Source organism: Gallinula chloropus (assembly GCF_964237585.1).
Source record: "Gallinula chloropus genome assembly, chromosome: 1".
NCBI classification, from domain to species: Eukaryota; Metazoa; Chordata; class Aves; order Gruiformes; family Rallidae; genus Gallinula; species Gallinula chloropus.
This window is the reverse complement of record NC_140085.1, coordinates 18400943-18417111: the sequence shown is the minus strand read 5'-3', so window position 1 is coordinate 18417111 and position 16169 is coordinate 18400943. Positions and strand designations below refer to the sequence as shown.

The window sequence follows — 16169 nt, the reverse complement described above, 5'->3', positions numbered from 1 at the left end:
CGTCACCGACCTCTCCACCCACTCGCGGAGGAAAGCCAGCTCCTCGGTATGCAGCAGCCCCGGGTTCTGCTTGCAGAGCCGGACGAAGGCCCGCAGCTCGCTCAGCTTGCGCGAGTCCATGGCGGAGCAGCGGGCAGGCAAGCACAGCCCCAGCGAACCCGCTTCCCTGCCCAACCGCCGCGCGGCGCCGTGGAAGCTTCCAGCCCGCCCCGCCCACCTCGAGGCCCCGCCCCTCCTGCCGCCGGGACACTCCCACACCCCTTCCCCGAGGCGTGGTCCCGCCCCCGTGGCCGCGCAGCGGCGGGAAGGTTCTAGAAGTGGAGGGGGCGGCACGGTTGAGTTCCCCCTCGGCGCGGCGTTGCCCCGTTCCCTCCCCGTTGCCAAAGTCCCGTCGCGGACCCGGCTTCCCCCTCCCGTTTCCCGTACGGGCGAGACAGGCGGTCTCCGGGGGCACCTAAGCCGGTGCGGCGCTGCTCATTGGTGGAGGGGAGGGGTGGGTAGTGCCGGGGGCCCGCGCTCGCTGATGGTGTCAGCGCGCGGCGCCGCGGCAAGGGAAGGCCCCGCCGTTGCACGGGCAGGGCCGGGAGGAGGGGGCCGGGCCTGGTGGGGGTGCGGGCGGGCCCCGTGCTAGCCGCGTCCCTCGGACATGTCGCGCCTTCCGGCCCGGAGGCTTATCGCGGCGGTGAGGGGCTGGCGCGGCTTCTCAGGTCAGAGACTCCTCTTCCCCCCCACGCCCCTTATTTGACCGGTGCGGCCCCGCTCGGCGCCGCTGCGCCCCGGCCGGCCGTGGGCCCTGTCCCCGGGGCTCTGGTGACTGACAGTCCGGGGCGCGCCTCGCGTTATGGCCCCTCAGAGCCCCCCCCCCTTCTGCCCCCGCCACCATGGCGGCGCTCAGGGGCCGCCCTCGCCTCCAGCTGCTGTGGGGGTGCGGGAAGGCAGCGCAGTTGTAGCCTCGGTCACGGCTGAATCCGAGGGAAAGAGCAACGGATCGTTTGAAAAATAAAGCAACGATGTGGAAAGCTGCTTGCTGTCTTCAAAACGCTGCTTCATTTAATGCCCGTTGTACTCTCCCGTCTCGGTGCACGCTGTCCTGTTTGTCTTCTGTCTACGTGGGGAGACACAGTGAAAGCACTTAGTAAACTGCACAGAAAGCTGTAATTACATTTCACTGCCTGTGCCTCCTGACTGTTACGCCAGTCAGTCATCACACAGTGAACGCTTTATGTTATGACTATCAGTTGTCATGCATAAGTGATCTTCAATTAGTGGCTGGCTAATCATGCTGGCTCCCACAGAAAATCCACGGTCTGTATGTTCTGCTATAAGTCATAGAATCATAGAATTGTAGGGGTTGGAAGGGACCTCGAGAGATCATCGGGTCCAACCCCCCCTGCCAAAGCAAGTCTCTTGAGTCTCAGCTCCCTGAAAGGCAAGCAGTTGTTTTGCTTGGGTAGTACATGCTTATGCTTGCAAAGAGTTGATTATCAGCTGTTCTAAGAACCCAGTACCATGTTATGGCAGTGTGAATTGATTTGGTGGCAGACACATGGTAAGTGACAGAAAAGAGAACCAGTTTCCAAATCATCAGCTGGCAGATGTTAGGGAAACCGATTAGCATCTGCTGCTATGTGTCTGGTGATTTATATCCAGGCATAAGTAAGTCTTCAGCTGCAAAAGGCTGTGACTGAGAATTCCTAAGTTGGTAAAGGCTGTGACAATGATACTTAATTTTAGCTTTTGTCTTTTTGTGGACACCCTCAGCTCCCAAAGGCACACATTCTTTTTAAAACTTGTCTGCTTTGTCTGTGGATCTGGAAGCAGGATACGTACGTAATTGCTATTTTCATTGTGGCTAATGCTACTGTCAGGTAATTTAAATACATAAATAGTGACTCTTGAGTATCTTCCATACTGGGGGTGTGAGAAAAATCACATTGCTATACTAACCTGTGGTATTTGATTGTGGTTTCTTTGTGGCTTTTATTACAAAAAAAAAAAAAAAAAAGAGGAAAGTATTGAACTGCACAATTGTTCCAGATGAGGGGTGTTTTTTGAAGGCGTAGTCAAGAAGAGACAACATAGAGGTGTTGTGCTTCAAGCCCCATGGTGTTTGAGGGAACAAGGGAGGGAGAGTGCCAAGGGCATCATGAACACCCAAGTGTAAGAAACTGAGATGTGCCAACTGACCTAGCTCTGGGTTTTCCTGCTGGGTTGTCAAGTTAGGTGTGTGCTAATGTCTTCTGATCTGATTAATATTTGAGCATTAGTTGAGTTGCGTGCACATTGTTTCATAAACTATTATAGTAGACAACAAACAGAAGTTCGGGGGGGATGTCTATGTCACAGAAGGTGAATGCTGCTAGGAGTCAGATGACAAGTATAATTCTGCAGTTTTCTAGCTGGAAAGGGCTTTTACCTTGACATGCTGCATTTCTTTTCCTCTAGTGTGCAAGTCATGTGTTCGCAGAAGATTTTCCATCCAGCCTGCCCAGCAGAAGAAGATTCCAAACCGGTATTTGGGCCAGCCCAGCCCCTTCACACACCCACACCGTCTCAAACCAGGTTAGGTTCAGGCCCTGTGTGAGCCCATCATTGGTATTCTCTTATTTTGCTGAGATGTCTTTAAGAGTATTGATTTGCTGCATCATACAGGTGTCCGTGGTTTCAGCTGTTTATTATTACCTTCATTAGGCAGTGATTCTATTTAGTAGCTGATTTTCTTGGCTGAGATGATACTGAGTCCAAAAATAGGCTTCATATAATAGCTTTTTACCTTCTCACAGAGTGCTCAGCGTTGCTGACTTTAGTACTGCAGACTTTTCACAAGCTCGTTGTCCTGCGAATATATGCAATTTATATTAAGGGGAAAATGTTTGTGCAAGCTGCACTGCCAGAATGCTTCATACCCAGTGTCTCATGAGGGACAAAACAGAGGTGTCATTCAGAAAAGGAGACGGCTCAGATTTATTGATAGATGGAGGCCACTTGTCTAAAGAACATGTCCCCTTAAGAAGGGTATTCCACCTGTGAGGAAAAGAAGAGGCTTGTCTCTATAGAGTTAGACAGTAGTGATGAAAGAGAAGTTGAGGTTGTGCACTTCTATGAGATAAATGAAAACGAGTGTGTAGGTGTGAGAGGGTGGGGATTCAATTTAAAAAAAAAAAAAAAAGTAAAAAGATATTGGAGAATGTGTCCAGCAAAACATTGTGGTTCTGTGTTCTTTTTCCATCAGTAGGTATACAGACAGAACAGATGAATATATAACCATGCATTTACATGTTTAACTGTAGGATCATGCAGGTCAGAAGAAGCCTTCACAAGGTCCACCCTCTGCTTGAGGCTGAGCTAACTTCAGTATTAGATCAGGCTGCTCAGGGCACTGATTAACAGCTCAGTAAACGAGGCTGACGCTTTGAAAGCACTCACAGCTGAAACACAAGATTAATTCTAAATGCCTGTAGCAATTTTCCATTTAATAAAGGAGTTGTGTTTTCTTTAGAATAATGCAACACTATTTACTTCAATTATTGTTTTAAAAAACAAATGCCTTTAAGGCAAAGAGAGTTTCCAGAACTTGCAGTCAGAATACAAATCATATTCCCATGTTTCACCCTACTGCAGCTTCTGAGCTTCACTGAATTGTTTGTGATAGATAGAAAGCTGGCTGGGATATGGTGGACCATAGGAAATTGGCAATATAATATTGGAGAAACGGGTCAGATTGCATTAACCAGTTTCTCTGTCCTCTGTCATGTCTAGATTGCCTACAGAGTAAAACAAATTTGGTGGTTCTGTTTTTTTTTCTTTAAAAAAATAAATACTTGCACTACATAGGTATTGGGGATGTATGGTGTTAAAAGGATGTAAAGATTAATGGAAATACAATGTATGTGATTTTTTAAAATTCTCTTTCGTCAAAATGAACATTCTGGATAGAACTTCCCCCCATCCCTCCCCCCACCCCCGGCCCCATGCAAGAACCCACTTACAGTACAAGACAAATTTCAGGTTTTATTCTAGAATTGTCACTCTGTGACACATTAAAGAGAAAGCAAAGATTATGAAAGTAGAAACTTAACAGTACGACAGTGCAATCTATGGTACAATAGGGTATTAGTCAAAGTACTGATTAAGGCTCATGTGTTAATTCATAGTTAAGGAGTCTCACATTTAATAAAATACATACTTGAGCTGTTGTTGGTTGATCTTTCAACTTCAGTCTGGTTTTGGTGAGTATCTTAGTCCTTTGTGAACGGGGCAGCTTAAAGCATACTTTCATCTAAGAGATCATTTGTTTAGTTAGAGTCATTAGGAATATGGTATTTAACTTTGGAAAAATCCAAATTGTTAATTGAGAAAAGCTACACCTGCCTTAGAGAAGATTCCTTCTCTCAATCGGAGTCTGCCTCCAGCCTGCAGTTCATGGTTTCTTTCTGCCTGGAATCTTGTGACTGGTTAGACTCTGCAACCTCTGTGTTTCTGCCTGATCTCCCAGTATATGCAAGACTCAATCCACCCCTTATGGGTTAGAACTATTTACTTTATGGGTTGACTTAGTGTGTATTTGAATAGACATTCTTGCTTTATCTGGGGAAATAAATGCTCGGCCTCAGAAGGTAATCTTCTGTTCAGCGTCCAGATGCTATAAAACACCATCAGTTTTCAGCAGCCAAAGTCCAGTTTGCCTTGCTCCTTCCCCCGTTTGTACATGTCTTTCTGAAAACACTCATCTGTGTTGGATCTTTGTCTAAAGGTACCAGGTTTGGTGATTTCTCCTTTTGCACAAAAATGCGTAGCAGAAAATCCGATCCATTAAGTTCCTGTCTTTGCACGACAGGAGCAGAGGGAGTGAGGAGGTGCTGTAGGGGTGGAAGCTGAAGAGGTGCATGAGAGAGCAGTGGAAAAGCTGATGAGAGACCGCAGTGAAGCCGTGCACGTAAAAGGCACCAGGGAGTAGGCAGGAATTAGGCATGCAACTAGTAAAATATGAGTGCCTTGAAGTTCTCAATCTGGTTTGTTTTGTATTTGTAGGAGAGGTAACCCCAGGATTGTCACAGGTGGAATATGCTCTTCGTCGACACAAACTGATGTCATTGATCCAGAAAGAAGCCCATGGCTGGGATGGATTGGACCACACAGTGATTCTGCTGTCCAACCCCACGTACTACATGAGCAATGACATACCCTATGTTTTCCACCAGGACACTAACTTCCTCTACCTCTGTGGGTTCCAGGAGCCTGACAGCATCCTGGTGCTGCAGAGCATTCCTGGCAAAGGGCTGCCATCCCACAAATCCATACTTTTTGTGCCCCGGAGAGATCCAAGCCGAGAGTTGTGGGATGGGCCCAGGTCAGGCACAGATGGGGCAGTTGCTCTCACGGGAGTAGATGAAGCTTACACCATCGAGGAGTTCAGGCACTTGGTGGCCAAGCTGAAAGGTAATGTAAAATGGAGAGGGAATGAGAGGAGGTGTCATTTGAAGGGTCTGAATGGTATGGGTTTGGAAGGTGGTTTGTGACACCAACTCAGTCATGAACTTGGGGAGGCACAGGGAATATGATGGTATCATGGAGGCAGTTGGAAGTTCTTGTTAGCTCGTTGGTGGTCACCAATAGGAATGTAGTTTTGAAAATAGTAGGATTTCCTCCCCTCTGAATTTCTTGTGTACCCATGTGAATGCCAGTGTGCATACCCGTAAAATGGGGGGAACAGAATAAGGGAGCCTTGGAAAATGATCCACAAAGGGAGGTTGTCAGTCCACTCACCCTTTTTAGGTAGATGTTGAGTTACTCTTGAAATGTGAACATTGCTGTCCTTTCGACATGTTCCTCTGCATCCAACATCACCACGTAGCTTCAATACTTCTAATCCAGGGTGAACTTAAATGCATTATAAAATGAAGCTGAAGGCTTATGACAATATAAAAAGGTCAAGTGCTTGGGGGATTACACAGATAAATAGAGTGAAATGCTGGAGTCTTAAATACCATCTCGCATTCTAGTTATTTCATTTCAAAAAAGATACATTTTTTTGAAAACAGAAAAGTCACAGAAAGGGCAACAAGGATGATCAAAAGTATGGTGTGTCTGTGAGATACATGCTGGACAAACCCAGTCTGTTTGAAAAAGAGAATGGAAGGTAAGGTATGAGAAATGCATAGGGTTATTGAAAGCATAGAGAGGATGAGTAGGAATGATCAGTTGCTCGTTTTCATCATTTACAAACAAAGGAAACACTGAGTGAAATGGCCAGATGGGAGGTTTTGACACCTTTTAAGTTGTAGTTCATTCATGGAAGGTTTGGAATGTGAAAAGTATAAATGTATTTTAAAGTTTTTAGTTACTTGGGGGAGGTCCATGAAAAGCAATTAATCACTGTTAGAGAGATGCAGCCTTGAAATGAAGAAAGTAGAAGCGGGGAGGATGTGCTAAGGAAATGTTCTCTCATAAATGCCCAGTTTCCTAGAAACTTCTTGTAAACACCTGCTAATGGCCACTGTTCACCAAAGAAGGAGGGCTAGCTGGCCTTTCTACTCATTCTTATTTAAAATATTCCTGTGGGGAGAATGTGGGTACTAACTTTGATGTTCTAAGTACATCTCCACATAGGTAAGTATGTTTGTCCTCAGTAAGTTCCTTTTCTCTCAGTGGCTGAATAAGTGATTGTTCCCCAAGGACAGTCTGAAGTGTCATTGATAATGACCCTGATTCCGTGTGATGGGTAAAAGGTAAATCGCTGTACAGCGTCAGAGGGGACAGGCTAAATGAGAGAACAGCTCAGAACATGCACCCCTGCAGTGCAATGGCTACTTACCTTACACATGTGCAGTGCTGATGTGCAAACTCTGAATGGATCTGTGCAAGATCCATATATTCAGTGATGATCAGGAAGCCAAATATTTGCATGCAAGTCGGGGTTTGTCAAACCTGCATGCTGTGGGTTGGTAATCTTCCAGATCTTGAAGAGATCCCTAGTAACCTGTGACAGTAAAGATGTTTATATGGTTTGTAAATGCCAATTCAGAGTGTAAATGCCAATTCAGAGGAAATTAATTACTCAAATACAGCAACATGTCTAGTTTGGGAGGAGTGAGTTTGTTCAGTATGGGGAGGACATTTCTGTGTTCGTTTTTGTCTGTGTCAGCTTTTGGTTTATATTCCAGGTGAGTCGAACATTGTTTGGTACGACTTGACCAAACCAGTGCACACGGAGCTGCACTCTGACTACCTGCAGCCCCTGGCTGAGATAAAAGGTCGGAGCAAAAAGCACATCCAGGGCATCCGACATCTAGTGCAAAACCTTCGTCTGGTCAAATCTCCTGCAGAGATTGAAAGGATGAAGATAGCTGGACGGGTGACAGCAGAGGTATGGGGTAGTTTGCTCTCCAGGTGAACCAGTGCATTCCTTTAAGGAGAAAAAGGGGAGAGGGCTGTTGATGGGGTCACACTGGTTGGAAGGATAACATTGTCTAATCTGTTACTGAGCACCTGTGTCCAAACCGGTGGCTGGGCTCAGCTTCCTCCACATGACACTAAGAAACAGACTGCTTGGGCTGCCAGCCTTTCTCTCAGTGTAACTCCAGCAGAGACAAGCCAGCAGCTGTTAGAATGTATTCAAAAGCAGTATCTATTCAGGAGCAGGGGTAGCCTCTTCACTCTCTTTCCAGCTTCCCCTCTCCTTCCCCAATTTTCTTCCCCATTTATCCTGTTTTAGAGGAAACAAGATTCTTGTGAACATATTGCCTCTGTATGTCTCCATATCCCCCTGCTCCCTCAAACACCATTTGAACTCATTGGTCAGATTTTAAACTGATCTGACAGATAACCTCAAATGCAATTATGTTATTGTAAATGTTATTAAAATAGATAGCTAAGCAGAAAAGAGAGGCACAGCTTGTCCTTCTCTGCCTCTGGTTCCTGTGTTCAGGGCTAGCTGATTTTAGACCTTCCCCAAAAGACATCAGATAAAAAAGAACTTCTCTGAAGTTCAGGCTCCGTGCTAATTGACAAGCCCTTCTTTTTCATAGGCTTTCATAGAGACTATGTTTGCCAGCAAATCCCCAGTGGATGAAGCCTTTCTGTATGCAAAGGTGAGTACTTTGTGGTTGGAGGTGAGATAGAAGCACTGCATGTTAGTTTTCTTTCCAGGAAACTAAAAATGTCAGATCTGTCTATAATGTGCCTCCCACTGTAGCACATTTCTCCTTCACCCCACTCTAGGATTTCTCCCATCCTAGGATGTGGAAAACAGTCAGTGTGAGGTATTCTTCAGCTGTACTTCCAGTACCCTTATCAAATGAATGTAGTGGTTGTCCAGGTTTATCTGCTATGGACATCTTTTTCTACTGTACTTAAATACAAAACGTGCTAAATGAGATATGGTTATTGTCTTATTCTATAATACAGTTCTGTTGTACAGAATTCAAATAGTTATAAGAACTATTTGTAAAGCCTGCTTCTCTTGACTCTAGCCTCTTACTACATGAAGTTACCGCAGCTATCTTGAAGCAGTGTAGGCACCTCTCAGTTGCAAAATAAGGACTAATTGGCCTGTGAGTTTGCTAAGGAATTCTGCAAGGAATTGCAGTGAGATGCCTGCTTGAGAAACATCAGCAGGATTTGACCCTGTGTTATGACATAGATAGGCCTGTGCTGACATGGCACCCAGCAGCAGTACCGACTTGCAGAGAAAATTACTTTAATTAAAGTGTATTTTACAGATCAATTTTTCACTCCTAGATCAGGAAAATAAAGCCTGCTTTGCTACATGCAGCTGTCCTGGAGTGTTCTCTCCCACGTGGTTTTGGTAATTATAGAAAAGACATGTTAATAATATCTTGAGAGTATAGATGTATGATAATTAATTTTATGATTTCATCAGCTTCATCACTCAAGGCTTACATTGCCTTTTTCCCCCTCAGACATTGAGGTAGTGCATGCTTTCAAACCTCCTTAGTTCAATGGAGTCATGAAAATAGATACTGCTGTAATAATGCTGGGACTTTGTGATCTTTAAAGATGAGAGCAAAACATGACTGTTGTCATGCTGTCGTTGAGGATCTTAGAAAATTCGCAAAGCTTATGGCAACTAAGAGCGTTATTTTATTTAAGAACAAATCCTCACCTGGATTTATGACAACGTAATGAATGTTTGATGAAATATTGAACAGCTTGAACCAGAAAGAGCTTCCATCAGACCAGATGCAGTCTTAAAACGCTCCCTTAAAAACTGGAGGTTTTTTACTCCAGTGTTCTTGGAAAGTCTTCAAGGCTGCTTCCATTTAGCAAACTCACTTTCCAGTTTGATTTTGTGTGGTACAAATTAAAAAAACAGTTGTAGGGCATGAATTCTAGTAGCCCCAGGACAGTAAATCACCTGAATTGGCACTGACAGTCATCTCCTTTCTGAATTGGTATTCCAGTTTGAATTTGAGTGCCGGGCTCGTGGTGCTGACATCTTGGCTTATCCCCCTGTTGTTGCTGGTGGCAATAGATCAAACACTTTGCACTATGTGAAGAACAATCAGCTCATCAAGGTAAACCATACAGTGTCCAGTAAGTTACAATGCAGTGCTGTGACACACTGTCCCCATGTGTGTCCTCCAGCTGCTCTTCATTTTGACCGAACAGATCAAAACACTTAAATACGTGCTTTCAAATGAGCAGGGGAAAGGAATCCTGCCCTGGTTAATTTTAGCATCAGCCAAAGATGAACTTTGCTCCATCCAGTCTCTTTCTCTCCTCCTCACACTTGCTACAATATTTTCTAAACAGCAGAAGGACTTGCAAACAAGCTTGCAAACAACTTCATTTTGCAAGCATGTCTGCTCCCACACCTTGTGCAGCAGTGGGCAGTGCTGGGTGGGTTGCTAACCTCCCAAAAGAGAGAGCCTGCTGCACCAGGCAGAGTGAAGGCACTGTGGGGGGTCCTCTGCTATCATTTGCGTTGCTTGGCCTTGCTTTGCAACATGGGGCACAATAAATAACTCATTCCTGCTCTGGTGAAGCCAAAAAGCATTTTGGACTCTGTGTAGGCCAGCAAAATGGGAAAGGGGGGAATAAGGAGGGAAAGGATCAGTGTGAAATGTTGAGAGGTAGATGCAATGTCTGTAGGTAAATTAAGATGTCTTCTTTACTTTGAAGATTCCTGTTATCAAATTGAACACTCTTCAGCTTTCCTGACAATACTGTTTTAGATTCAGACAAGTATTTTCAGGAGCAGCATTTCCCCACTGCTCTCCTCATGATACACTTTTCAGAGGAGCATATTTTTCCTCTGTCTTAATGCAGGATGAAACTCTCCCGCTAGCGTTGTCTTTTCTTGAAGCTGACATGCTAGCAGGCCTTGAAATGATCTGCAGAGACAGACATACAAAAGATATGACAGGCTGCTTTTGGCAGAAGGAAGCCTTCTTTGTTGTACTGTCACCCAAGGTCAGGCGTGCTCATGTAACTCCAGTTGCTTCTGTTGAAGTTGTTCAGTCAAATGACTGTCACTTGTTTGTTTTTTTCAAAACTGTTAAGTAGGAGGTTAAACCCATAAACTTGACTCTCTCTTTTCCTTTGTGTGCCACTTCCTACAGATCTTGTTGCCAAATAGGTCAACAAAGTGTCTAATTTGGAATGTACTTGAAGGCTGCTTGTGGCCTCATGTGGACTTCATTCAGTCCACCACTTGACTCAGCGTTAAAGAGGACAAGATGCACAACATAAGGCACTTACTGCATGCTTAAACCACAGGCCAAATTCCCTTAGCCAAGAAATTGTTACTTGGTTTCTCTAATTGCTTGGAAGAGGGCAGGTGCTATCATTTCATTTAAAAATTGAACCAGCTATTCTGAAAAAGTTAAAAATACAATTGAACTAGGTAGCTAATGGCCTGTCTATTAAGTGAGAGAGCGAGATCTGCTCCCTGCTAGTTTATCCACTCTGTAAGTGTTTGTGGCACTTCACTGTACACAATGATAGCAGCTAGTGCAAGAAGCAGTGCTAGCAGTGAAACTCTGCTCATTGTTTCCCTTAATGTGTTAGAATGATTCCTTGTCCTTCCACTTACAGCTGCTGGCACTGTCACAGATTGTGGGATGAATCTCTATAAAAGGCCTTGGATTACATGGAGTGTAATTCCATAGAGAATTTAATCCACTCTTTTTACAGCTCCCACTGCTATATTTGTTGTTAGTCCCTTTAAGGAGGGTGAGCAAAGCAGTGATTTTGTTCCTGGCCCTTTGTCTTTCTTCGCTGTGCTGTCAGTGATTGAATTGACATGGAACAGTTTTGCTGAAGTGAGCTGGAGGTTCACGTCTCCAAAAGCTTTTTCTTTGTCGCCAGTTAGATTCAGAAGTAGATCTTAGAGCAGTCAAGGAAGTCCCAGAAGAGAACAGGGAAGATGGCACAAGCTATTCAGTAGTGCATTTACATAGTGATACACTGTCAGAGAACTGATGTTGCTGGGTCCTCCTACTTTGTGAAAAGGCTAAATCTTTAGCTGTTAGCAATCTCATAGGTAGCTCAGGAATGTATGTTTCTCTTGCAAAACCCTTCTGTCTCAGTCACTAGCAGAGAGCTGCTGGGGAGAGGAGTCGCTGGTGTAGGAGTAGGACTTCTGTCTCAGGGCACAGAATAATTCAAGGAAAATATCTTTTTTTTACTCCAAAGTGTCTGAAAATCGGTGTGTTCAGGCTGTAGATAAACATAGCAGTCAGGGACTACCTTGCAGAGAAACATTCCAACCGGAATAGCCTATTTATAAACAGTAGCACACAGAGTGTTGTTCTGCTAAAGGAACTCACATCTCTGCAGCTGCTTTGTAAAAACGAGTGTGTAATCTCCTTCCCTGCTCTCAGTCAGGGAAATCAATTCAGTTAATAGCCTGACTGACCTGGGGGGCGGTTTTTCCTCTGATTCTCCAGGATGGTGAACTGGTCTTACTAGATGGTGGCTGTGAGTCTTCCTGCTACGTAAGTGACATCACGCGTACCTGGCCCGTCAATGGAAGGTATGCTGCAATAAAGCTGGTTTGAAGAACTTTGAGATGCTCTTAAATAATTGATGGATTGAGTGTATGTGTGTTTCATCTCCGTGTGAGAAGTTCCATTTGATGGTTCCTTCAGTGGTTCTTCAGAGTAATCAAATTATATGAACTAATCTTCCAGTATGAGAGGCTGTATTCCCCACTGCCTCGTTAATTACTGCATGAATTTGTGTGATTACTGCTATTTTCAGCTATTACAGCATGCTGAAGCTGCAGAGAGGGCTTCTGTGCATTCAGCTGTGGCTGACTGTGCGTAAGAGAACAGGAGTTCAGTTGACCTGTACATGGGTCTGTCAGTTGTGAATTTCCTGGCATGGTGTCCTTGTGGTTGTGTATTTGATTCCTGTATGTTTTGGCTCACGTGTGTTCTTTTTCCTGCAAAACCTTTGCCTTACCTTGCTTTGGGGTTAGGTTGTCAGCTAAGAAACCCTGCCTCTGCCCCGTGTACTGAAGGGCATGCTGAAGTCATGCCTTGTCTGGCATTTCATACAAGGAGCCAGTTGCTTTCCTTTCTGACTTTCTCTGCTCCAATCCTGAACTGAATCTGTCCCAAAACCGGGTTCTAGGTAGAGGTTTAACTGTGAAAAATATCCTTTTTTCCGCTCCTCGATGATTTTCAGGTTCACCAAACCCCAAGCAGAACTATACCAGGCTGTCCTGGATATCCAGAAGTCCTGCCTGAGCCTCTGCTCCCCAGGCGTGAGTCTAGAAAATATCTACAGCCTCATGCTGAGCCTCATTGGACAGAAACTGAAAGACTTGGGGGTTCTAAAGAGCAGCATCGCTGACAGTCAGTTCTTCAAGGTACTTGGTTTTTTTACTCCAGCTTCCCTCCACTAGCCCTTCCTTTTTTCTCCTTGGGCCATGATAATGGCTTTAGTTTGGCTCAGGAACTTGCTTTTAAGATTGATCTTCTAACCATCCCCAATTGTTATGCTTTAATTCATGTTGTGGGCTGGTCTCAGCACAGGATTGGGTTTCTCTCAAACAAGGCTTAACTTGAAGATGTGTTTCAACCATTCAGCGCACAATTTGGTCTGAAGTAGCCCCCAGCCTTACATCTACTTACTGTGAATATTTATTCCTCGAGGCTTGTGTATTGGGGCTGGCTGTGGTGGAGTTAATTTTCCCCACAGCAGCCCCATAGTTTTGTGCAGCCAGCAGGGTGTGGATAACACACCTGGGTTTTAGCTGCTGCTGAGCAGTGCTGGCACAGCACCACCGCTGTCTCTCCAACATACCCCTTCACCAGCAGGCTCGGGATGGGCAAGATCCTGGAAGGGGACACAGCCAGGAGAGCTGACCCAAAGTGAGCAAAGGGGTATTCCATGCCATATGGCATCTGTTCTGCAATAAAAGCTGAAAGAAGACAGGAGGGGATTTATTTATGTCTTCCAGAGCAACTGCTATGCATACTGCAGCCTTGCTTCCCAGGAAGTGGATGGGTATTGCCTGCCAGTGGGAAGTAGGGAGTATACATCTTTTGGGTTTCCTTTGCTTCTGAGCACAGCGTTTTGCTTTTGTGTTATTAAGCTGCCTTTATCTTGACCCACGAGGGGTTTTCCCATCTTATTTCCCCACCTCCCGCATCCTGCTGAGGAGGGGAATGATGGAGAAGCTTGGTGGGCACCTGGTATCCAGCCAGGGTCAACCCACCACAACTTGCTGTTTCTCTCCACAGATCCATTCCCAGTCTGCACTGCTTGTCAGTGTTGATGTAGCTGTACAGACAGTTTGAAGGGACCTGTAGAGACATTGGCACTGACACAAAATTCTGAGTCCCAGGCTGGCTGCAGGCAATTAGTCAGAGTTTTGTGTTTAACATAGCATAAATCTGCAGTGCCACCAAGAGGTCCCATTTTTCTCAGTCATTCCACTTGCTGCCTCTTCTGCACCATTTTGTGTCGGGATTGGGATTCACAGAGCTACCTGGTGAACAGGACTGGGAAACCGGTCTGCCTTAGAGCTGAACCTGCAGATAAAGCAGGATTGCTTTGCAGTGGGAGAAGTTTATCCGGTCCCACTCGCCTGCGTGATTGCTGATGCCGGTACAAAATAGATGGCAGAACTGGGTGACAGAACTAGGAGGACAGATTTCTGCCAGATCTAATTGTCCTACAGTGTCACTGCAGTAACAGCACAAGTTCTCCTGTGAACGGAACCTATCATGCCGGTTTGCCTCGGCAGGCGGCAGCACAGCCCGATGAGATCCGCCTCTGCCTGCAGCTCACTCCCCAGTGAATATGAGGAGCGTGGGGCAGAGAAGGAATTAGCTCTTTGATTCCTGCTGTCAAAGGAGCTCCTCTCTGGAGGGAGGGGGATTAGGATGGCGCGGGGGAGGTGGTGTCAGTATCCTGTAGTGATGGATTAAAATCCTTTTGTAGCTGCTGAGTGAAATGGGCACAGCATCCGCTCTGTGATGCATGAGACCTACCCCTTTGCCACATGACATAGCAGCTCTATCAGCTGCTGCCGGTTGTCAGGGTCTGCTGATGAGAGCAACCCAGGGCTTGGATGTGTAAGGGATGGAAAGGTTTTGGGGCAGCAAAACTCAGTGAATCGAAAACTGAAGTCTTGCCTGACATTCTGGGGTGGTGATGGGCTTGGCCTGTGCTTTCCAGTGAGTGGGAAATGCAGTCTGCAATATGCTCATGATAGGTTCTGCTGGGTTTTGAGGGCCATCCATTGCTGGTAAATGCAAGACAGCCTCTAGTGACCTAGTCATGGCAGTAAGATTGCTAGTTAAGCACATAACTACTCTGTCTCTCCTCCACATCTTTTGTATTGGAACAAGAGGTTGGGCTGTGTGTAACTGCCTCCATGACACTTGTTCTGTCTTCTGCTAGGCTGTTCGAAAGTACTGCCCTCATCACGTGGGCCACTACCTGGGCATGGATGTTCACGACACCCCAGATATATCTCGATCGCTCCCGCTCCAGCCGGGCATGGTGATAACCATTGAACCAGGTAAAAAGATACGCAGTCAGTGGAGAAAAGCATGACACACTGAGGATTACAATATTGCTTTGAGTAGCTAGTCCTTCAAACCAAAGCATTCAGGTCCCCTCTGGTGAAATGGAAAACTGTTACAGTGTTAGAAAACCTTAAGTTATTCCCCTCCCAAAGTCGCTACAGTATTAGGAAGCCTCATTTCCCTCCCAGACTCAGCCAAGGTAACAAATTGTAGTGGTAACCTCTCAGAAAGCGTCTGGGCAGCAGGACACAGAGTGGTGTAGATCTCAGACTGCTACAGTTTGACCTACAGCAGCACAGGTCAACTGCAGAGCAGAGAAGCAGGGGAGACTCACTTGTCCTGTGGTCCGTGTTACTGTGACTATACAACTACCAGTCACTGGCAGTGTAAGTCTCAAGTCTTGCAGCCTGTAATTACAGGCAGTCACAACTTAGCTTTGCAAATTGGGCATTTTGCAATGAATCTTTCAGCTCATCACTGGATTTGGAGCTGTCAGCTGGAAACTGATATTTAATGCTCAGCTCTTTCTCCATTCAGAGCATTGTTAAAATCATCACTGTGAGCGTGGCGTTGAGAGCAAGAGGTGCAGAAAGGCCACCTGTAATTGGGGAAGGTTTTATTAACATGTCAGTGTATGTAGGCACTGAGGGGCACTTGCTTAGCCCTCCAAGTGCCAGGAGTGAGGAGAAAGAGCAGCTTTCCCTTTCAAAATTTTTCAGGATCGAACTCACGTTATGTTGCTGAAAAACCCATCCCTGCTGTTGTGGCAGCGCAGGAAGGGAGCGGCATTGTTCTGAAGAGTGGTGTGTGTTTTAGTTCCCTTCTTTCTTTCCTTCAGGCATTTATATCCCAGAGGATGACATGAATGCCCCAGAGAGGTTTCGTGGCATTGGCGTGCGCATTGAGGATGATGTTGTGATAACAGAGGATGCACCTCTCGTCTTATCTGCCGACTGTCCCAAGGAGATCTACCACATCGAGCAGATCTGTGGCCGCAGCTCGTGATGCCCCTTCTCAGCCTCTTGCATCCTCCTTGGGAGACACAGCCCTCCAGGGATGCAGATCCCATAGGCTGTAGTTGTCAAGTGATGGAGGTTGTGGACAGTTGATGGCTGTTTCCAGTTGTGGGGCTGGGCAATGGAATGCAGAAGGCTTGGGTAC

At 45.8% G+C, this 16169-nt stretch overlaps 2 protein-coding genes across 2 annotated transcripts in view; one reads left to right on the top strand and one right to left on the bottom strand.

Annotated features, from left to right (window-relative positions):
* The window catches only part of ST13 (ST13 Hsp70 interacting protein), a 22786-nt gene extending 22598 nt beyond the window's left edge, over positions 1–188 (bottom strand). Inside the window, exon 1 of the mRNA XM_084263013.1 lies at positions 11–188. Within this exon, the coding sequence (XP_084119139.1) occupies positions 11–120 (110 nt within the window). The 5' untranslated portion in view covers positions 121–188. The remainder of the gene's footprint in view (positions 1–10) is intronic.
* Positions 119–16169, top strand: XPNPEP3 (X-prolyl aminopeptidase 3; the record flags this gene model as incomplete). The annotated part of the gene is made up of 10 exons (XM_084279463.1): positions 119–422; positions 2446–2562; positions 5032–5439; positions 7164–7366; positions 8028–8090; positions 9423–9536; positions 11913–11998; positions 12655–12838; positions 14881–15001; positions 15847–16169. The coding sequence occupies 10 exons, from the start codon at positions 119–121 to the stop codon at positions 16011–16013; spliced, it is 1767 nt and encodes a 588-aa protein (XP_084135589.1). The 3' UTR covers positions 16014–16169.